The 23,343-nt window shown below is 39.7% G+C and overlaps 1 protein-coding gene across 1 annotated transcript; it reads left to right on the plus strand.

Moving 5' to 3' along the window:
- The first annotated feature begins 18,740 nt into the window (after nt 1–18,740).
- LOC122659165 lies at nt 18,741–22,821 on the plus strand. The gene is made up of 5 exons (XM_043854307.1): nt 18,741–18,838; nt 19,161–19,248; nt 21,619–21,729; nt 22,382–22,483; nt 22,574–22,821. Exons 1-5 carry the CDS (start codon nt 18,741–18,743, stop codon nt 22,616–22,618), a joined length of 444 nt encoding a protein of 147 aa, XP_043710242.1. The 3' UTR covers nt 22,619–22,821.
- The last annotated feature ends 522 nt before the right edge of the window (nt 22,822–23,343 follow it).

A 23,343-nucleotide genomic window follows, 5' to 3' on the forward strand; every position in this document is an offset into this window, starting at 1 on the left:
GAGTGTCTAAGGTAATGCACACGAGCATCTTGTCTTTCTTTCTTCATGTGACGCTTTTCAATCTTCAAAAGATCTTTTAAGATCTTCTTTACTTGACAAGGTTCGTACGCCTTCGAGATCTTGATCTTCAAGGCTTTGTCTTGAACATCCTTGCTTCGTACTATGTGTCTTCTACTGCTTTGACTTATTTGCCTGTTGACATAGTAACACAACCGAGACTTCGACCGATATGTTTGTTATCATCAAAATACTTATGGAGGTAGGGTAGAATTCTCCAAAAATGGGGAGAATATGTATTTCTATATATAAGCTTTACATGCTACAATTGTGGGAGCTATTACACTTACACAATGAATTGATTGTATAACTGAAGTTTAAATTTTAAATTTAAATTTCCTAATTTTGAATTGATCCTTATCCTCAACAACAATGATTATTTGTAACCGATTGTTACCGATTGAGGTATATCCTTAACATTCCTCCTCAAGGTGAAGGTGGGCGTTCGCAGAGCTTCAGCTTGTTCCTCAAGAAATGAAATCGAATGGTGGAGAGAGGCTTTGTGAAAATATCGGCCAACTGATCCTTGGTAGAAATGAACTTGACTTCAAGACAGCCCTGTTGCACGAGATGACGGACGAAGTGAAAGTCTACTTCGATATGCTTGGTGCGAGCATGAAATAATGGATTGACTGTGAGCTAAGTGGCTCCCAAGTTGTCGCACCATAGTACCGGTGGTTGAGATTCATTAATGCCAAGTTTAAGTAGAAGAGAGGTAAACCATACAAGTTCTACAGTTGTATTAGCTAGGGACCGATATTCGACTCAGTGGATGACCAAGCAATGGTTGGTTGCTTCTTGGCCGACTAGGAAATACGATTTGTTCCCATAAAAATTACAAAACCACGTATTGATTTTCTATCATCAATACACCCTACCCAATCGGCATCAGAGAAGGCCATCATGCATTGGGATGTATTCTTAGAGATGAGAAGACCGTGTACAACTGTATCTTTGAGATAGCGCAGTATGCGCTCGATAGTTTGCCAATGGTCCTCCGTTGGGGATTGAAGGAATTGACAGATTTTATTGACAGAGAATGAAATGTTAGGCTTTGTCAATATGACATATTGGAGGGCGCCAACTATACTTTTGTAAACTGATGAGTCAGTCATTGGTGAACCAGAGTGGCGTGAGAGCTTGGTAGAAGTGGCCATGGGATTGTGAACAGCTTTTATACCACTCATACCTATTTTTTTTTTAATAAATCTAGAATGTATCTCTGTTGAGATAGAACGATCCCTTGAGGATGAGCAATTACCTCAATACCCAAAAAATAGTGTAAGGCACCCAAGTCACGAATTACAAATTTCTTTCGTAGAGAGGCAATAACTTGGTCAATCAACTTGTCATCAGACCCGGTGATCACTATGTCATCAACATAGACCAGAATGTAGATGGTATGTGTGGTTGTCTTTTGAATGAACAGAGAGGTGTTTATTTTGGAACCTTCAAATCCTAATGCGGATAGAAAAGTGCTCAACTGATGAAACCATGCTCTAGGGGCCTATTTGAGGCCACATAGGGATTTTTTAAATTTGCAAACATAGTTTGAGTGATCTGGATCAATAAACCCCAATGGTTGAGACATATAGACATCCTCAGTGAATGTTCCATAGAGAAATGCATTGTTGACATCCAATTGACGAAGCGGCCAATGCCTAGTCGTGGCAATGGAAAGAATAGTGCGGACTGTGGTGGGTTTAACAACAAGACTAAATGTCTCGTTATTGTCAATGCCCTCTTGTTGGTTGTAACCTTTAGCCGCTAGTCATGCTTTGTAGCGATCGATAGAGCCATCCGATTTTCTCTTGATTCGAAAGATCTATTTCGATCCAACAACATTTTGATTTGATGATGGAGGAACCAAAGTCCATGTACCAATCCTCAACAATGCATTAAACTCTTGTGACATAGCCTCCCTCTAGTGTACAGATTTATTGGCCTCAGTATAGGTAGTGGGCCCAGCTTCTGTAGAGCATATAGACAAAAATGCAGACAAAAATGGATATCTTGTTGTCGGCCATGGATTGTGCCAGAGCTGAATAGGATGAGTTCGGCCAGGTGGAGCTATCTCCTGTAGTGAATGAGAAGGTACATCTGCATCAAGAGACGGTAAAGCAGGTGCATGATTAATAGTATTGGCAACCATATCAGCATTAAGAGGTTGTGGTGAGTCAGGTGGGGTATTGGGTGGAGAAACCTGGTTGGGTGCCACATGCTTCAAGGAATCTATTGGAGAGATCTGGACCAATTGTGATTGTGAGCCATGGTGTGTTGGGTGGTGATTGGGTTGTGGAAGATAGAGAAATATTTGCACAAGGAAATTCGGTCTCAATGAAGGAAACATGCCATGCAATATAAGTTCGATCTATAGTGTAATCCCAACATCGATATCCCATATGTTTTGGACTATATCCCAAGAAAATACACTTTGTTGTGCATAGAGAAAACTTTTGAGAATTATAAGGGCGAAGGAGGGGAAATGCCACACACTCGAAAACTTTAAGAAATGTGTAATCAGGTTTGTGATAAAAAAGGATTTCAAATGGTGTTGTAGTTTTTTTTAGCGGAGGTGGGTAATCTATTAATTGAATAGACAATGGTTTCAAAAGAAAAATACCAATTATTTGAGAGGACGGGAAGCATGAGCCAACAGGGAAAGGCCATTGTCGACAATATGTCGAATTTTCCTTTTTGCAGTCCCATTCTGTTCATGTGTATGGGGACAAGCAACACGGTGAATGATTCCACATTGAGTTAAAAATTTATTCAACTTCCTATACTCACCATCCCAATCTAATTGGATGGCTTTTATATCGATGTGGAAAATTGGCGTTCAACCATATTTTTGAATTGAATAAAACGAGAATAAACCTCAGATCATGTAGTCATAGGATACATCCAAGTAAATTTTGAGAAATCATCAACAATAATTAAAAAATAGTAATGGCTAGCAAGGGAAGGAACATGGGCTGGACTCTAGACATCAGAGAACATCAGATCTAATGGTTTTGCACTTGCACTTCCAGTGAGAGGCAAAGAAACCTTATGCAATTTCCCTAAAAAATAAGAGGAACATGGTGTGGGGATCGGGGTGGAACATGGTAAAGAATTAGCATGGAGCCAATGTCGTACTAGACGATTATTGGGATGGCCCAATCATGCATACCAAGTATCGGTAGGAGCACGTTCACCAATATGAACCTATTTAGAAGTAGATTTGGTTGGTAATTGTAAACTAGGTAATCGATAAAGGCCATCTCTAAGATCCCCTTTGAGCAGTTGCACCTTTGTTACCTGGTCACGAACAACAAAGTGGTAGGGATAGAATTCAAAGAAGCAGGAGTTATCTTTAGTGAAAATGATGAATAGAAAGAAGATTTTTGGTTATGGTTGGAACATGTAAAACATTTGAAAATTTAAAGGGTGTGTGAGAACTGTTAACAACGGTAGATGAACCAATATGCCGAATTGGTAAAGTAATACCATTACCCATGTGAAGACTATCTTTACCTGTGTAGGTTGATGCATTGTCGAGGGATGATAAATCAGGTGTCATATGGTGTGTTTCTGCGGTGTCAGGATACCAGTTCATCATCAAGTTATCAGTTGGGTTCCGTACTTGAGATCCAGGAGTTGGGAGTATATATACCAGTCATGTTAGCAGCTAGTTGGGATGTCGAATTGGAAGACTGAGTATACTAGTAGAAACATCGAGGAGCAATACTGTGGTTGAATTTACCGCAGATCTAGCATTTCTCCTTCTTGTGAGATCTCTGATTTGCGCCACGAGAAAGTGGCGTGTTGCTCGGTAATGGGTTTGGGACTGGATTGATATTAAAGCAAAGTGTTGGATCAGGCAAGCGGACATGATTTGCATTAGCTTCAACAACAGTTTGAGCCACCTTTAGTCGGAGCTTGTGATTGATGAGAAATCTATGCAAGTCATGGAATAAAGTGGCTTCAGGTTTGATTGCAAGAGCAGCCACGAGATCGCTAAAGTCCGCACCCAGATTGCAAAAGACGATGGCGTACGTTCATTTCCACATTGGAGAGATGTTTTGTCATGCCCCCATCCCGATGTAGATATTTTGCCTTACATAGGGGGTAACTGGGACAACACACATCATCCCAATACCTACTAGGATCACAGATATAGTGTCCCAAGTCACAGTCCACCCTATCATCAATTATGATAACAACAAGAAACGCACCTAAATGGAATAAATCGTTCCAATCACAGAGTTAGCGGAAGCGAAATTAAATTAAAATCATGTGAAATTATAGAGCATCGATTCTCTAATGATAACACATAGTACACTTCCCATAATTATAACCATTCAATCTCTCCTTATAATTAATCATAAAGTTTATACATGATTGTGGATGAATATAAAAATTAAATAATAAATAATCGCCACTAAGGCACCAATCTTGGGTGTACATCTACATCCAAGCCACAGCCACCGGCTCCACTTGATTCGCATCCAACGGTGCTCATCAAGAGTAGTACCTCCTGTATATAAACTAAAAAGGGGTTGTGCAACGGGGTTAGCTACACCAGCTAGTGAGGGAGCAAAGGGGAATGCACATGCATACACACAATCAATATCAACCAGAATGATGCATGCTAATGTTAGATTCATTTTCCACCTAGCACACGAATTCTACAAGTCAAGTGTATGCTACTGTGATAACTCGGGAGACATTGAGGGTCACTTAACTTATCGCCCCAGGGAATCCTCAATTATCACATGGGAGCTTACGCCGGTAGAAACCATCCGGTCACCCAGTGGCAGACCCCGATAGCCATCACTACCCCTGTCCTGGCCTCTCCCACCTCCACAGACCACAGGTACTTAGACTATCCAACACATAAACCCCTGTTGGCAAGGGTCGTAGCATAAGGGAGCAAGCATCCTAGCCACAGATATACTACATGCAAGTCCTATCGTTCTGAGAGGTATTCCAGGTGCATCAACGACTCATTCCATCTAGTACCTGGGTACCAGCACGGCACGACACATACAGATCAGGATGGCATATAACAGTTTTCATAATTAAATAAATTGGAATTCCGGTACTAACACACCTGGCACCGTAGCCCGATACAATGGTGAGAATATTATCACATTCATAACAATTCACATTTAAATAATAATGCAATGCGCACAATGCTTATAATTATATAATAGCATGCTTAAGACTGTCCAATATATATATTCAAACCCAACAAAGTCACCCAAAACCCCCTCACCGAACTCAGGTGTCACCCGACATGATTGACATGAATCTCACCGATGCACCAGCTATCCATCGAGTTGAGTAGCCTAAGAATACAAAAGCAATCATTAAAGCATGCATAGAAGGGTCCCAAGCTAGGCCCCCAGGGTTAAAATCAAGTTTCAACCAAGACAGCATGAGCGGACTCATGGGCGGAGGCAACAAGGTGAGTCCGCCCCTGACTCCGTTCAGGCCAAAAGGTGAAAACAGAGGGAGCGGATCCACGGATGAAACATCTTACTTGGATTCGGTCGTGCATCCGTTCAAATTCTGAGACACACCCGAGAGCGAGCGGATCAACAGGCGGATGTGTTTCCTTAATCCGCCCCTGCATCCGGTCGATCCCTGAGACATTCCCGAGAGTGAACTGACCCACGGGCGGATGCAATAGAGTGAATCCATTCCTTCATCCATCCAGGTCAATTTACAGGGTTTACATTGGGCAGACTGACCAACGGTACCACGATTGGTGGATCCGATCGTGCGTCCGCCGGTAATCTTTTCTGAGATTTCAAAGGGCTTCTTCTCTAGCTTAAAGCTTGGAGCACCCTAGCACTTCAGGGTCATGGAGGGGGTGTCTAAGCCTCCCTAGGGTCACTAGAACTTAGGCTCACCTCATGGATCCAAGATCACACAAGGATTGGTCTCAAATTGGTCCATGGGTGGGGTTTCATAGTGTAGAACCAAAGTTCAGCAGCAATAGTTGCAAAGCAGCTCATAAGAACCATTTCTAGAGCTAGGTCAGCACCATTAGAGCTCCCAAATAGAGTCGAGCTTCACCTTGAGACCCAAATGGAACCCTAGGTTAGCCCTAGCTCATGGAATTCTATCAAAATGAAAATGGAAAGAGAAATGCCAAGGGTTTGAGGTCTTACCTTCAATGGAGGCAACAAGGACAAGGCTAGAGGAGCCTTCTTGACCTCCTCCCTTTCTTTCCATCTCTTCTCCTTCACCCTCTTCTTCTCCCTTCATCCAGACAGCAAGAGGAGGAGATGTGGGGCAGCCAGCCATTTTGGCATAGCTCCCATCTTCTTCCCTTCCCCTCCTATTCCTCTCCTACTTCCACTTCTACTTCTTCCTTCCTCCTTCTCCTTCTTCTCTTGTCTCTTCTCCTCCACGGTTTGCTTGGGAGGGGGAGAGATAAGGGAATAAAGGATCCTCTTATCCTTTAAGGGTAGGAAAGGGCCTTGGGTCATGTTTGGTTTAAGTACCCCCAAAACACTTAGTGGTTTTTAGGTCTAAATGGGTTTTAATTTGGGCTTTAACTCTTGTTTGGCCCATATCTTTTTCTTTTTTTTTGGTGAGAATAAGAAATATATTACTGCTCAAACATAATAGGTACAAGTTCATCCAAACATTTAGAGAGTGACTGAGTCCTAGTAAAAGAGAGAGTCTATCAACAGGTTCAACAAGAGACCTAGGTTGTTTTAAAATATTTATAGATCCAAAAGATGCAATAAGGTGAGAAGTATCATAAAGCCAAGTAATAATATTATAAGGCCAAGGATTTTCCACTGGTTGTGTAAGCCACATTCTGATCTCCTCTGAATCAGTCCACACAACTACTTGTTGACAGTCCAGTGAAAATGCCCTTTGGAGTCCTGTTTGAAGTCCTCATAGTTTTGCCTCTTGTACTGACCCTACAAATCCATAATCCATAGAAGAAGCAACCAATTGTTTGTTATGAATAATGAGATAACCCCAACCTCCTTGATAAGTTGTAGAATTAAAACTCCCATCAGAAATGATGATGCAATTCCCTTCACCCCCCCCCCCCCCATTCTAAAAAGGCCGACAGTGAACTACAGTGGGGAGACAAGTTATGCAGTGTTCCAAGTGCCACCTCAGAGGATAGGGGACCCTCCGAGTCACCTTGAAGATTCAACTCCTATATCCATCTATTTACCTTTTGCAAAATAAAATGAGGATTTGGTTTCTGTTGCCAAAAGAGTACCTGGTTTCTAAGATCCCAGATAAGGCATGTCGTAATGCAGGCCATACTCATGATATAGTATGCATGACGTTTGGACGTTGAAGCAGCAGTGAGAAAAGTGTTGAAGACATCTATCTAGGAACCTTCAACATCTATCAAGGAACCTTCAGGTAGAAATTCAGTACGGAGGCCTAAAGGTGTGGCAGCCCAGACTCTCTTGGTAAATTCACATGAGAGAAACAGGTGCCAAGGAGTTTCAACTGCCGCTTGACAAAAAGGACAAAGAGGACACCACCCTCGAGAAGAGTGTAGCCAGAATAATTTTGATTTAGTTGGAATGCCATCATGGAGCAGTCGCCAAACAAAGATTTGAAATTTTGGGGGAATTTTAAGTTTCCAAAGTACCTTCCAGAAAGGGTCAGGAGAGATCAGGGAAGGAGGTGTCTGGGTTAAAAAGGATACAATCCTTTTAGTGCTTAGTTTCCCTATCTTAGAGATGGGAGAAAAAAGGTGATTAGTGAAAGGATGAATTGACATGGGTAGGGAGAGAATTAAATTAGTAATAGATTGAGGGAAAAGAGAATTGAGTAATGGTAGATTCCAGGATCTGTTAAGCAAAAGTTCATTGACATTGTTAAACAAAAAATTTTTAGCCATCACCTAATTTAGAGAAGTAAAAGAGGATGAGGGGAGCCAAGGATCATCCCAAATGTTTATCAAAGTACCATCACCAATTTGCCAACGAACTAAACCCTGAAGGGTAGGAAGAAGAGTCTGGATGCTAGTCCATGTCCAAGATCCAAACCCCAGCTATACACATGGGTTAAGAATAGATGAGTGGGGGAAGTATCTTCCTTTCAGGACCTTGACCCAAAGAGAGTCGGGTTCAGCGAGTAAGTGCCAGCCTAATTTTAAAATAAGTGCCCGATTATGGTTCCTATGGGTGTGAACACCCAGCCCCCCCAGATGTTTGGGTCGACAAAGGGATTGCCACGAAATCAGGGAATGTCTATTGCCTTTTGCTGATTTTCCTCCCCAAAAAGCAGAGCTGATTGAGTCCAACTTAGAGCAGACCGTCTTTGGAAAGAGAAAACAAGACATATAGTAGGTAGGAATTGAATGAAGGATGGATTTGATGAGAGTGAGTCTTCCAGCCTATGAAATAAGATTTGTTTTCCAGTCTGCCAATCGATTAGAAACACAGTTTAGGATAGGGGTTAAACACCGATACTTAGATCGTGAATGGAATAAGGGTGTACCAAGATATTTAGAACCCTCATCCATGACCTTCATGTCTAAAGCCCTGCAGATCTCTATTTATAAACTTAAGGGGGTATTAGGACTAAAGAAAACACTACTCTTGGCCAAGTTTAACTGTTGACCAGAGAAAGATTCAAAAAGATTCAAAATGGCCTTGAGAGTATGCACATCTTCTAAGGTAGCACGACAGAACAGGAGAGTATCATCTGCAAAGAAAAGATTAGTAAGTTCTAGACCAAAATGGGAGAGTTTGATACCATGAAAGAGATTCAATTCTCTATATGTATGTAACATACGAGATAGGCATTCTATGGCCAAGAGGAAGAGATAGGGACTGAGAGGACACCCCTGCCTAAGGCCACGAGTTGGTTGGAAAAAATCAAAAGCACTACCATTTAACTTAATTGAAAAGGAGCACTTCAGAAGAGTAGAGAGAAGGGTTATCCAGTAAGGATCAAACCCAAGGAACTCAAAAAGGGACAACAGAAAACTCTACTCGACTCTATCATAAGCTTTGGACATATCCAGTTTGAGTGCCAAGAACCCAGTTTTACCCCTTCTTTTCTTTTTAAGAAAATGGAAAATTTCTTGAGCGATGATGATATTGCCATGGATCTGCCTGCCCTTAATGAAAGCCGATTGGGTAGGTGAAATAAAAAGAGGAAGGAGGGGTTTCAAACGAGATGCCAGGATTTTGGTGATTACCTTATAAGACACAGTACATAGACTAATAAGTCGGTACTCATCCACCTTAAAAGAGGACTTCGTTTTGGGAATCAAGGCAATCAGAGTATGGTTAACACCAACAGGAAGAGTGGCATTAGTGAAGAAATTTTGAACGAAGAGAAGGACATCAGATTTAATTATCTCCCAATAGGATTGAAAAAAAACCAGCCGATAATCCATCAAACCCAGGAGACTTGAAAGCCCCAATACTAAAAACAGCTGTCTTGACTTCATCCATATCAGGAACAGAGACTAGAGAGGGGAAGGAATCAGGTTGGGTGAATGGATGGAAAAGACATTCCACAAAAGAGGGGTCAAGGGGTTGTGATGAAGTCATTATAGATTGGAAGTGAGATGCAAAGAGATGAGCCATAGACGAAGGGTGAGAGATTAAATTCCCAGAGGAATCTTTGAGAGCAACCACACGATTGGATCGAAGACGGTGCTACACCATTAGGTCCACTTAGTTAGTTAGGGTATGTTTGGGTTGGGCCCAAGTCTTATTAGACCTATTAGCCCTTAGGCCTTGTTTAGTTTAAGTTAAAATAGTAAAACTCATTAATTCTTTAAGTTAGGCCTTGTGGGCCCACTTTCATGACCCATTTAACCAATTAATGGTAAGGGTAAGGGTCCATATGGCCCAAAGGTCCAATTAGGGTGTCTGGGACACGGGAATGTGGGTCCCATAGGAAATTAAACCAAAAGGGCAGGTAACAGCACGGGCGGATTCAGTTCGAGTGAGTCTGTTCATTACTCTGGTGCTGCTGTCAGGGCCCGGACTTCAAGGAAAGTTATGGGGCTTTGAACTACACTTCCAGGACTTCGAGGGGATAGTTATAATAATATTTTAAGTTCAAAGTCATTAATGTTGACCATAGCCATAAGGCATTACCCTTTGGTAAGGTCTAATTTACCCCAGGGTATTTGGGTATATTTGGGGTGCGGGTGTAACAGATTTATTAGCGGCAGCCAATTGATCAGTGATACACTTGACTTCCCTGAGATAGGTGGCGATGTTCTTATCTCCCTTAATTAGAAGTATTTTGAAGTTGCATATGCAACTGAAGAATGCTTGTGTGGGACAGAGTTCCAAATGCAGATTCCAGGGCAGTCCAGACTTCGACAGCATTGGTGAGTCTGAAAACATAAGGAAGAACATCGACTGTTAGGGAAGCAAGCAACCAGCTCATCACCATCTGATCTTTGTGAACCCAGTCATCAAATGCTAGATTGGCTGTGGGTGTTGTCGAATCAGCGGTAGTGATGAACAGTGCAGGAGGAGGAGTGCTTCCATCAATATAGCCGATACGGTTGGATCTTTATCCTCTCCATTTATCTGCCCCTCCATTTCCTCTCATAGGGGGCAAAAATGACCACCCTACCCCAGCCCTAACACACTGCCCGGGTGGGGTATATTCCCCCCTATTAGATGAAATGGAGGAAATGGAGGGGCAGATAAATGGAGACAATAATTTTCCCGATAAGGTCTTGGCTACGAAGTAGCGGATAGAGTTGCGTACGCCGGAGAAGGTAGTTATCGGAAGAAAGTTTTAGGGTAATATGGTATTGAAAGTTTGGGTAAGTATGAGAGAAAGGTGTGGTGGAGGAGAGAGGAGTGGAGGTAGTAGAAGTTAAGGACGCAGGTCGACTGATACCATGTAGAAGTAGAGATTTGATTTTGAATTTTCTCCCTTGAGTTTTGGGGAGAATATGTATTTCTATATATAAGCTTTAAATGCTACAATTGTGGGAGTTGTTACACTTACACGGTGAATTGATTGTGTAACTGAAGTTTAAATTTTAAATTTGAATTTCCTAATTTTAAATTGATCCTTATCCTCAACGGCAATGGTTATCTATAACCGATTGTAACCGATTGAGGTATATCCTTAACAGTATTAAAACAAACAACACAAAAAAAAAACACAAAGAAACAAAATAGAGAAAAGATTACACACAGATTTAATATGGTTCACATACCAATGTGATGTGCTACGTCCACGGACCAAGCTGAAATTGCTTTACTATGTAATGGAAAAAGTACAATGTGGAGATCTCTCAAGAACACCCAAAACGATGTTGCTGGCTCTCTTTGCTCAAAAACTCTAACATGTAAAACCCCCAAAATTGACTTCTAACTTTCTTGCACAACAAGATACAGAAATAGGATAATACTCCTCCAAGCATATCGATCCATCAGGTTGGTCAATCTTTAAAACAGATTGTCATTTCAAAAATAACATTGTTGTCGGTACTTGGGGAGCATGTGGCCATGTGGGTACACTGTCTTTTGGTTTTTGTTGGTTTGGAAAGATATCTTGATTCGCCTTGTGAAATGGTCACTTGGGGGTTGATGCAGCCAATCAAGACCTTTGGGTCATTACTTTATGAATCAACATTGGATATGGAATTGGTCTCATCCAATATCGATTGATCCTGATCGGACAGATTTACCCCTAGTTTCCATTTAAAAAAATAAACGAATTTTTACCTTTTCACCCATGGTCCGTATTGATACAGTATCATTTTCGGATCGGGATTGAAGAACACTGATCTGATACGGATCGGGTATTTCCAGCTATTAGATACCGATCCCTAAACCATGCTTTGAATAAATGGAGGATCCTCTATACTTATCACAGGTCAAATTCCAAGCTTCAAGTTAATCTTATAACACTCATGCCATGAGATAATGAAGAGCCATAAGTGTAGCCTTTACGTATGCGATGAGATAATGTTCCTTTAGACTAAAATTTGACATAAGAACTACGGGTGCAAGTTTGGCCTTGATGGCCAGAGCCCGCCATGACCAACCTTGAGCCCGAACAAGGCGTGGGTTGAGATATCTTGGCCCTAAGGACGGGTCAGGGTTGGGAATTTTTGGCCCTGAGTCAGGGCCGGGTAGGGCTAGGATTGAGGCTTTGGGTTGAGCCCAGTACGACACAACCCGACCCTGTCTTCTTCTTCATGTTCCTTCTTCTTTTTCTTCTTCTTCTTCTTAGCCTGACCAGCTCCTTCATCTCCCTTTCATCCCATAGTCAGGGCTAATCAGGGTCAGCCCGGCCCAACCCCGAGGGCGGATCAGGGTTGGATTTTTCTAGCCCTGAGTTAGGGGCAGGTTGGATCGGGCTTAGACCCAACTAAGAGGACTCAGGGTTGGGCTGGAGTTTTAAAAGGTCCGGCCCAATCCAACCCTATTGCAGCCCTAATATGAATTGATAGGAGTGTATTCTCTCTCTCTCTCTCTCTCTCTCTCACACACACACACACACACACACAAACAAGCAATCCTAAAAATGTTCTTACTTTCTAGTGTTTTTCATAATATTAAATTCGATATTTAACCCATAAAAAACTCAATATATTTTATTTTTCATATAACAACAAACTCAACCTTATCCCAACTAAATGGGGTTGGCTACATGGATCCATTCAAAGCAAATTAAGTAAAACAGAGATCCATACAAAGGGAAAGGAAAGTAACAAGGAATGAAGAATAAAAAAAAATGAAGAGACGAGATAAGAAAAGTGAGAAATGAAAAATGAAGGATGAAAGTAAGAGGAAAGAGGATAGCCCAGGAAATCAGGAGAATCTCAGCTACATGGTGTCGACAACGTGGATCCTTGCCCCCAATAGGCTCTATATAGTCATACTTGGCACAAGACCCAGACTATGCATTTTATTCTTCACAACCTCACCTATTATCATTTTAGGCATGTTCCTAGCTCTTTTAGCTCCTTCAATCAAAATCAAATCACTCACCCTGACTGGGGCATCCCTTGGCCTCCGTTGCACACTGCCAAACCACCTTAGTCGACATTCTCGGAGCTTGTCACTGATCGGGGCAATTCCCACATCAGCTCTAATACGTTCATTCCTCACTTTATATCCTTCCTAGTTTTGTCGCACATCCATCTTAACATCCTTATCTCTACAACACAACGCTTTACTAAATAACACTTCTTAACTGCCTAACATTCCTCCCCATATATCATAGTAGGTCGGTCAATAGTCCTATAGAACTTTCCTTTAAGCTTTAAGGGGATGTGTCGATCACAAAGTACTTCGATCTTACCCCTCCTTTTCATCCATCCTACTTTAATTCGTTGAGAAACATCATCATCTATGTCACCTTCTTTGTGTATGATAGACCCCAAATATCTGAAATAGCCACTTAGCGGTATCTCTCTTTCCTCAATTTTCACAATGTCATCATCCTACATAGTATGACTAAAGTTACACATCGTATACTCCATCTTAGATCTACTAATCTTAAAACCTCTTGTTTCCAAGGTCGATCTCCATAACTCTAACTTAGCGTTAATCCCTACTTTTGTCTCATCCACCAAAACGATATCATCGGTGAAGAGCATACACCAAGATACCTCGTCTTGGATGTTCTTGATTAACTCATCCATGATAAGCGCATACAAATAAGGACTTAGGACTTATACTTGATGTAACCCAATCGTAATTGAGAATTCCTTGCCCTGGCCTCCCACAGATCTCATACTAGTCACCACACCCTCGTACATATCTTTAATTATCTCTATATAATTACTCGACACCCCTCTCTTCACAAGACCCTTTCGACTAGATCTCTAAGGACCATGTCATAGGATTTCACCAGGTCAATAAAGACCATATGAAGATCCTTCTTGCTAGCTCTAAATCTTTCCATAAGCCTTCTCATTAGGTAAATAGCTTCTGTCGTGGATCTACCTGATATAAAACCGAATTGATTCTTTGAGATATAAGTCTCTCTTCTCAGACGGGCTTCAATAACCTTCTCCCAGAGTTTCATAGTATGACTCATTAGTTTTATGCTTCTATAGTTGTTGCAGCTCTGGACATCACCCTTATTTTTGTAAACTGGAACTACAACGCTTCTCCTCCAATCATCTAACATTTTCCTTGTGATCATAATCTTGTTAAATAACTTGGTTAGCCAATATACCCCACAAACTCTTAGGACTTTCCACACTTCTATTGGGATTTCATCCGGACTTGGTGTCTTGCCTACTTTCATCTTTCTTAAGGCTTCTTTAACTTCCGCTACACCAACTTTTCGTATATATCTATGGTGTGTGGTGCCTTGATGAATAATGCATTTAACCGAGTCGGTCATATTCGAACTATGTCCATTTAGAAGTTCACAAATATATTCATCTCATATCCTCACAATGTATAAGGGTGATGTCCAGAGTTTCATAGTATGACTCATTAGTTTTATGCTTATATAGTTATTGTAGCTCTGGACATCACCCTTATTTTTGTAAACTGGAACTACAACGCTTCTCCTCCAATCATCTGGCATTTTCCTTGTGATCATAATCTTGTTAAATAACTTGGTTAGCCAATGTATCCCACAAACTCCTAGGGCTGTCCACACTTCTATTGGGATTTCACCGGACCTGGTGTCTTGCCTACTTTTATCTTTCTTAAGGCTTCTTTAACTTCCACCACACCAACTTTTTGTACATATCTATGATGTGTGGTGCCTTGATGAATAATGCAGTTAACCGAGTCGATCATATTCAAACTATGTCTATTTAGAAGTTTAGAAATATATTCATCTCATCTCTTCACGATATCCTCATCCCTTACTAACACTTTCCATCCTCCCCTTTTATACATCTCACCTGTTCGAAATCTCTACTCTTCCTTTCTCTCAATTTAACTATTTTATAAATAGTTTTTTTCCCCTTCTTTTGTGTTTAGCTTAATATAGAGCTCCTCATATTTCCCCACCATCTTTTTAGCCTCGTTTCTGACCTCATTACACCTCTTTTTATCTTCTGTTTCTTTAGTCTAGTGCCATGTCTTAAATTTCTCTTTCTTAGTCTTGACGGTTGCTTGAACCTCCTCATCCCATCACCAAGTCTCTCTAGGGGCTTGACGCCTACCCTTTGCTTCCCCTAAAACTTCTATGGCAACCTCTTAATACAAGTCATCATCTCATTTTCACATCTAGTTGGTGTTTCCCTCAAAGTCCCACTTTCCTTGTTTGATCATATTTTTAGTAAATGTGCCTAAGGACTCCCTTTTAGTCTCCACCATCTTATCTTAGGGTAGATAGGTTTTCCCCTTTTAGTCTCCTATTGTTTTTCATATCAGTTATCTAATTAAGATCTATAACTACCAAGCCTATACGTTATTTCTATTATAAATTTTGTTTATTTTTAAGTTTTCAAAAGACATTCGATTAGATGTGATGACGTGAATATTTGTGATGTATTTTTTGTTTTTATATTGAAAATAATAATAGAAAAAATATGGATAAAAATATAAAAATTAGGAAAAATGTTCTTTGTCAGGAAATGAGGCAGGCCTTGGTGCAACGGTAAAGGTTGCTCCATTGTGACCAAGTGGCCGTGGGTTCGAGTTTGGAAACAACCTCTCTACAAAAGAAACGTGGCCTAGGGCCCTAGGTCGACGTTCCCTGTGTCTATCTCTCTCCTCCTTCTATGAAATGACATCTTTACCCCTATTGGGGAGGAAAGAGATAGATCCAGGGAACAATGAGGTAAGCCATGTTTCCAAAAATAGAACTCCTCCCAATAAAATTAGGCCAACTGTTCTCTGTGTCGAAGGCGCAGGCTGCACCCAGACACATGGGGGTGGGTGAAATGACCATCCCGACCTACCCCCTGAATGGCAGAAATATTGTCCCCATGTGTCTAGGTGCAGCCTGTGCTAGCGACACAGAGTACATCGACCCATAAAATTAATAAGTACATAAAAAGACAAGGACATGACATTACGATTAAATTAATATTGAATTATTATTGACACTATGAAAAAATTACTACATTAAATTTAAAAGAAAAAAACTTGTTATGTACTTGTTGTGTCATGTGGAGTAATGACATGACAATCCAACACTTTGGATATTTTTGGATTGAGCTATATTGGCCACATCTTAAATTCCAATCTCATTCAATCATTTATTTCACATGTACATTTTGACACCCTCCACTCTGTTGTCCTGAAGCACAATTTTGTATTTTTTTTTTTTTTATGGATGCACTTTTGTATTTTGTAGTGGCTTGTTTTGTTATGTATCAACTCCAATCCATAGTTCTTTACCACAAAAAAAAAAAAAAAAAAAAACTCCAATCCATGGTTAGGATTACGATCGGAGTACTTGATTATGCTATCATTTTGAGATATATCAATAGATGGATCTTGGATCAAAATCTCTTGCATTTTCCTTGTTCTATTGAAACGTTTCTACCTTTAATTTTCCCTATCAATGACTGACTATCTTGATCGAGCTTGGTAATCCAGACTCTTTTACCCTTATATGTGATGGTAGTTTTGTTAAAGAATTGGGTGAACCAAATTGGGCTTCTATAATTATTCATAATAAAAGTTTTATTTTTGCATGTATAGATTTTGATCATACAGGGATAACACAAGTAGCTGAAGCAAATTAAGGGTTGTTCCAAGGATTGCAAAAACTAGGGGCAATTGAATGTGCATGTATCGACATCTGGACTGATTATGAAGAATTAGTTCAATGGGTGGAGCAACATATAGTTACCAGTGGCCATGGGAAATTTTCACTTTCTTGTGGGATATAAAGCTCTTTTGAAACATTATGCTAATGTATGCATTCGAAAGAAGGATAGATTTTTTATCACAGAAGCACATGAACTTGATGTATCTGCTTTGTGGCTTAGAACAGAGATTAATGTAGTAGATGATGCAGCTTCCTTCCTTTTTAGTTAATTTTTACCTTGTTTGTTGCTATAAAGAAAAATAACTCCAATCCATAGTTGGAAAACCAAGTTTTAAATCAAGCGAATCACCCAAGTTAAGTGAAAAAACAAACATGAAACCTAGTCAAGAGTCATGAAAACTCGCTAGATTTACAAATGACCAAACCAAATTCGAGTTTGTCCGAGTTTACATTGACTTAGTCCATGTCTTTACCCGAGTCATATGAAAGTCACTAAGTCCAATTTTTTTCTTATTGATCAATATATTATATAGATTATAAGTTTGGTCTACAACTAACAAAAACCCTAGAATTTTTAGTTCATTGTTTTGTTTTTTCTTCCTTCTCCCAAGCAACTATAGCCTCAGTCCCTTCTTACCCAAAAAAGAAATATAAGGAAGATATTAATAAAATAAAGAAAAAAGAACACTAATCGATCGTATGGTTTCTGTACTTAGACACAGGACCGTGCAAAATTATCACTCAAACCCCCTATGAACTAAAAAATCTCATTCAATTAAATGCTCCTACACATGCTTTTATTGGTCCCCGCACTGGTGCAAGGACTACACGATTGGTTAACATTTTCTTGCCCATAAAATAATAAAAAAATAACTTTTCCTGAACAGGTTTGACTCGCTCAAGTCACTAGATTTTGAAAAAGACGAGTCAAATCGAAAACCCTAGTTTTCCAACTATGCTCAAGGTGAAACTCCACATGTAAGTAGAGGCTTGGGTCCACTCGTCTAAAAAATTCAACCCCATCTAAGATGCCACATGTCAAATGAGTGGATATGCAAACAACGACTAGTTCGATTGGTTGGTGGCCTGCTAGTTGAATGCATGCCCCCCCCCCCACCCACCTCCTAGGAGGTCAAGGGATCGATTCCATATTGTGCCAAAAAGGCACCCCTCTCCATGGTTCGTTATCTCTGATCAGAACCCACCAACTCAAGCCAATACGTGACCTGATCCATAAAAAAACGATTTTGGAGGTTTTTTGACCATTTTGTACCGATTCGATCCCTACCCGGAAAGGTTTCGGCTGAGTCCGATACAAGGATTTTGAACCTTGCCCCTCTCTCCATCAACACCCCCCCTAGTTTTTTCCTGTCTGGTTCCCTGCCCGGTACGGTTGTCCAGCTCTTCTCATAGGGAGGTGGAAATGACGACTTAACCTCATTCGGGCAGTGTGTTCCGGAAGGGGGTTAGGTCGTCATTTCCGGTTCCCTATGAGAGGAACCAAACAATTGTACCGGATAGGGAAACGGAGAGGATAATGATTTATCCCCGGATGAGGCTCCTCTGTAGCGCCACATGGCCTGTAGCGCACATCTGACAGCCTACAGTGCACGGGCATGCAACCCAACACCCCACCTATGTGTTGGGCTGCGTGCCAAACATGCAGGGCCGTCGGATGGTGCGCTACAGAGGACCCAAATCCTCCCCGGACACCCCCACAGAGTTTGTACTTGGCCTGTGGCCCTAGAGTAGTTACAATTCATTTATCACTAACAGATAAGGCATTCTTTAGCACCAGCTGGCACTGGACGGTGAAATATATTGATCACGAGAAAACGACAAGATATACTAACTGGAGGATCAGTGAGCCTATAAACGATGCACATACTAATTACCAGTACCGAATTCTTAATCAATTAAGAAACTAATCCACTCACTCGATTGGCGAGAAAGAACTACAACGAGTTGAAACTAAAACCGGTGAACATCGTTACATCTACGAAAGAGAGGAGATGTTGGGATGCCTGCCTTCCACCGTTAACGGTGCTCTCCCTTTCTTCTCTTCTCACTATCACCGTTCCTTGAGCTCTCTGCCTGCAACAATCTTCAAGTAAGCGTTATCTTGCAAACTTATGTACTTAATTTCGTCTGATTTTTCTTATTGTCTCCTCTTCCTCTAGTCTGGTTTACGCTATTCTAAATTAAGGAAAATGCGTTTTTGCACGAATTAGGACTGAATCTCTTCTGGGTCATGATTATTGATCAGATATGGCCTGAAATCTCCTAAAGAAGGCAATTTCGTGACAACAAGTGATATTATTTGCGAAAAATGCTTATTTTATTAGTCTCTTTATGCCTTTCTTCTTTGGGGCTTCGGTTCTATTGATTTTATTTTGGCTCTATTTAATGTGTCAACCGTTTTTCTCCTTCAGCACCCGGGGATTGCAAGGAAATGAAGATGTTCGACTTGTTAAACGTAGAACCAGAGGACAAGCATTTCGGGTCTTGGCTAATCCTAAAGTATGCATCAATTCAAGGCTTCTACATGTATAATGCGGATATTTTTGCTTTGAATATGATCAAACATTTTGTAGGTATGTGGTAGATATTTTAATCTGAGTATTTTCTCTTACTAAGAATCCCTTTGTCTAGGTTTTTTTTTTTTTTTTTTTAATCAAATTCACATTCAATAGCATGGATCAGAATGGAGGGAGTAGAATTGGTTAATTTTTTAGCTCTGAGGTGCAGTAGCCTTTATATATTTTGAGCTACGTGGAGAATTACTAGTTTTGTAGTGGTTGTATGGCTTGCTGATTTTCATTGACAATTCCTGTTATTACAAGCTTTGGAAAATGAAGTAAAATTGGTTTTTAATAAAATGGAAAGTTTTGTAATGATGATTGTATAGCTAACTTAATATCTTACAAAACAAGGTAGTTAAACTTTTCAGATAGACCCTTTCATAATTTTTAATTCCAAATCCGAGTAGTTTGGGTGAAAAGTGAAGTAAAAATTTAATTGCCATGTTTAGTGAGTTGTGAGTTAGTTACGCAACCATTGTTGTAAGGATTAAAAATTTTTCATTTCAGTTTTAATTCCATTTACTTTTCCTTCACTTCCAACCAAATGAAGCCTAGTGAAATGAGGTTATCGCAGAAGTTATTCCCCTTGTGATTTGTTCAAATTAAAATGTGGGTAGAAAATGGTGTTTTAACTTGTAAGCCATGGTACATTAATTAGTACTTTTGAGAATTTGGGAATTTAAATTCACAAACTCAAGGATTGTACCTTGATAGATTCTTACCTCCATGCTTGGTACATGAACCAAGTGGATCATTTCACCACTCCTGTTGAATTTTGTTTCCCCTATGATTGGTACCCCTACTGTTGAATCTTGGAACAGAAGTACCCTAATTTAGAATGCAAGTTGATGTATCAGCATGGAAATGTATGGACACCAATGAACAATTCTTTAAAATAAAAAGGAGAATATAACTCCCCCATGACATTTCATATGGGATAAATTGCTAAAAGAATCACCACATACACATTACCAGGCACAGAGACATAGAGAAGAGCTCATATCATTTTCTTTTTTAATTCTTTCATGTCTCCAAAATTTTATTTTTTTGCTTACAGTGAGGATAATAATTGGAATGCATGTTCCTGGCAGAAAATTCTTGAATTCAAAAGACTGGAAAGTGTAACTTCTTTGTTTTTTCGGAGAGAAAAGGAAAAGGTTTCTTTTCTTTGCCAATAACATTTTTTCCCCTATTCCAGACTGAGTTGTGATGTCCAGTAGCTTGTTTCAGTACATCCCATAGGAGTTGTGATCTTACTGTCCCCAATTTCCAGTTTAAAAAATGTAGACTATGTTGTACAGCTGGAGTGCATACTATGGATAGAACTGGAATCCTAGATGTGCTCACCAAGGAGTTGTGATGTAGTTTATACTGGACAGATGGAGTGCATATTATGGATAGAACTGGAATCGTAGAAGTGCTCACTGATTTAGGTTATATACTCTTGGTTACTTCTTGTAATAAAATGAATGCCAAAGGAAGATTGCCTCATGTGATCTTCAGGTAGCAGAATGTCAACCTTGTTATGATTTCTTACTCTGCATCAAATGATGAGGAGGGTGTAGGGTATTCAGTAACATAAAGGAAATCTTTTTAAGGGTTCAATTATTTGGTTTGCCAAATCATCTGGATCGATCTTCAATGAAAGTCCAATTTGATGTGGTGACACATGTGCTTCTTTTGCAGAACTCAATTTACCTTTGAGAAAAATAAAATTAAGGCCTCCAAGGATGATCTTGAAATACATGTTTATGTTCATGGCCTATGCATAATTTCGAGTTGGCTTCACATTGACAATCCAACAACATCCATAACAGAATTGGCTATTAGCTGTGCAAGTGGGAATTATGTATATGAGCTATCTTCCTTGCTATAAATTTGGAAGCAAAGAGGCAGGCCCCATGCTGATTAGATTTGTTTCCAGTCATTCAGTTCTTAATTTCTTTGATTACTGCTTACTTACTTATGGCAGCCGATGCTAAACTTTTCAAAGATATGGACCAAGTCATCAATTTAAGTATTTCATTGAATTTTCTGAAATATTTCTTTGTTATGACTCTAATCTGAAATATTTCCCATATTCACAAGTAAATCTGAACTTTTAAAATAAGAAAACTTTGGCATTGATTTATGTCTGTCCAAGTTCAATGAAGATGTCGACTTGCCATTGTTTTTTTCCCATATTTGTATTTGTCTGTCTCTTGTTGGTTATTTTCATATTCGTACCAGTGCAGCATGTACTTTAGTTGTATGTTTACAGCATGTTTTCATTCTTTTATTTACCAATCTGTTCTTTTTTCACGTCTAGCTTACTCCAGGAAAAGGAATTCCAAAAGAGGTGATCATGGTTGATCCTTTGGAGGCCAAGCGCTTAGCAGCCAAAGAAATGCAAGTGATCCAAGCAGCAGAGAGACTGAGAGTAAGTGAACTTTCTCTAGAAGCCCAATAGATGTGGTGGGAACTTTGGAATATATGTAAAAAATCATACCTTCAGATCCTTGAATATTTTGACGTAGGGATTGCTGAATCTTTCATGAAAATTTTCATTTTCTGTGTTTTCTTTCATGAAATTGTTCCTTATATCCCATATTGAAGGTTCAACGCATATAAACGCTCTCTACTGACTAGATTATCATTAGTTTCTCCATCTTTGGATAATTATTTATTGTTCATATGGAGAGTAAGACTGAAGTTGTGAGGTCATCCATGGTGATTGATTAAATTTCTTCTTGGAAGGAAGGCTGGTTCACTTTACATATTTATGTTCATGGCTTATGCATATTTTGTATGGTGAAACATGAAAGCATAAACCTCAAATTTCCCAGTTTTTATAACATGGAAAACCAATGTTCAAACACACAGAGAGAGATAGAGAGAGAAGCAAGAAATAAGAAAACAGAGATGCTTTGGACATGCATCAAGCATTTCCAGTGCCGTGGGGCATTATTCAAACCATTTTGCAGATGAGGTTGAATTTGACCCTTTTGTATTTCCTTGAAGCCTGTGAATTTTCATCTTTTTGTGAATTGAAATCTGGGTTTGAATGCTTATCACATCCATAATTAATACAGAGACAACGTCAAATTGAAGCAGTTAATGGAGCTTGGGCAATGATTGGTCTTACAGCAGGGTTGGTAATTGAAGGGCACACTGGAAATGGTTTTTTGGCTCAGGTGCACTACTCTATATTGCGTATAGACTACAGACGAGATGGGTAGGTAGATAGATGAGTTAATAACATACAAGTTCTTTCCTTTATGCAGTTGATTGGATATTGGAGAGCACTCTTCGGTTTCTTTGTTCGATAGGTTCATATACTCTGTTAAGTTGATATTCAAGACCGGGGTGAAGAACTTAACCCGATTGCAGAATCATTCTTTCAAACTAAGAATGTAAAAATATTTTTCTTTCCATTTTTCCTGCTTCCATACACTTATATTGGTGTGAAATATTAAATTGTATGGTATATTTGCCTTGATACTGCAAGTGATTTGAAAGAAATGATTCTCTGTAATTGAGTTGTCTTGTACATTACTTCTGGTGATATTTAGATATTTATTTATTTTTTTAATTGGTTTCACTTCATCAAATCTTGCCTCCGGAAAGTTATGGTATTGGCCATCCGTATATGATAAAAGTACCCAGGGAAGCTCCCTTGAAGCATTTTTAATTCAATCTTCCTCTTGTAACCATGTTCTTACAATTCTCAGTCCACAAGCAATGAGGAATACTTTCAAAAATCATCTATAGGACTAAGTAATGATCAAACTAGATAATAAAAAGATGGTCAATAATGGCTGGAATACAGCAACCAATTACATGTCTAGGATGTGCACTGTATATTAAAGTTCTATATCAATCCATGTTACACATATGAATGGACGCTTGCACGGTTGCACCCCTGTGAACTTCAGTGCTCCTGAAGCATAGCACAACATATTGCTGAGGGCAAAAAATTGCTATATAGTTCTTGTGGCCTGTATGGGATCGTTGGGTCCAATGGTATTATGATTGAATTGATTAAAAGAATATC

Source organism: Telopea speciosissima, chromosome 4 (genome assembly GCF_018873765.1).
Source record: "Telopea speciosissima isolate NSW1024214 ecotype Mountain lineage chromosome 4, Tspe_v1, whole genome shotgun sequence".
NCBI classification, from domain to species: Eukaryota; Viridiplantae; Streptophyta; class Magnoliopsida; order Proteales; family Proteaceae; genus Telopea; species Telopea speciosissima.

Bases quoted from the DNA above. Each gene is read 5' to 3' on its own strand.
- LOC122659165 (XM_043854307.1), top strand. From the start codon at position 18,741: ATGTTGGGATGCCTGCCTTCCACCGTTAACGGTGCTCTCCCTTTCTTC. The intron at 18,839-19,160 runs GTAAGCGTTATC...TTTCTCCTTCAG, and splicing joins CTGCCTGCAACAATCTTCAA to CACCCGGGGATTGCAAGGAA. The intron at 22,484-22,573 runs GTGCACTACTCT...TCCTTTATGCAG, and splicing joins GAAATGGTTTTTTGGCTCAG to TTGATTGGATATTGGAGAGC.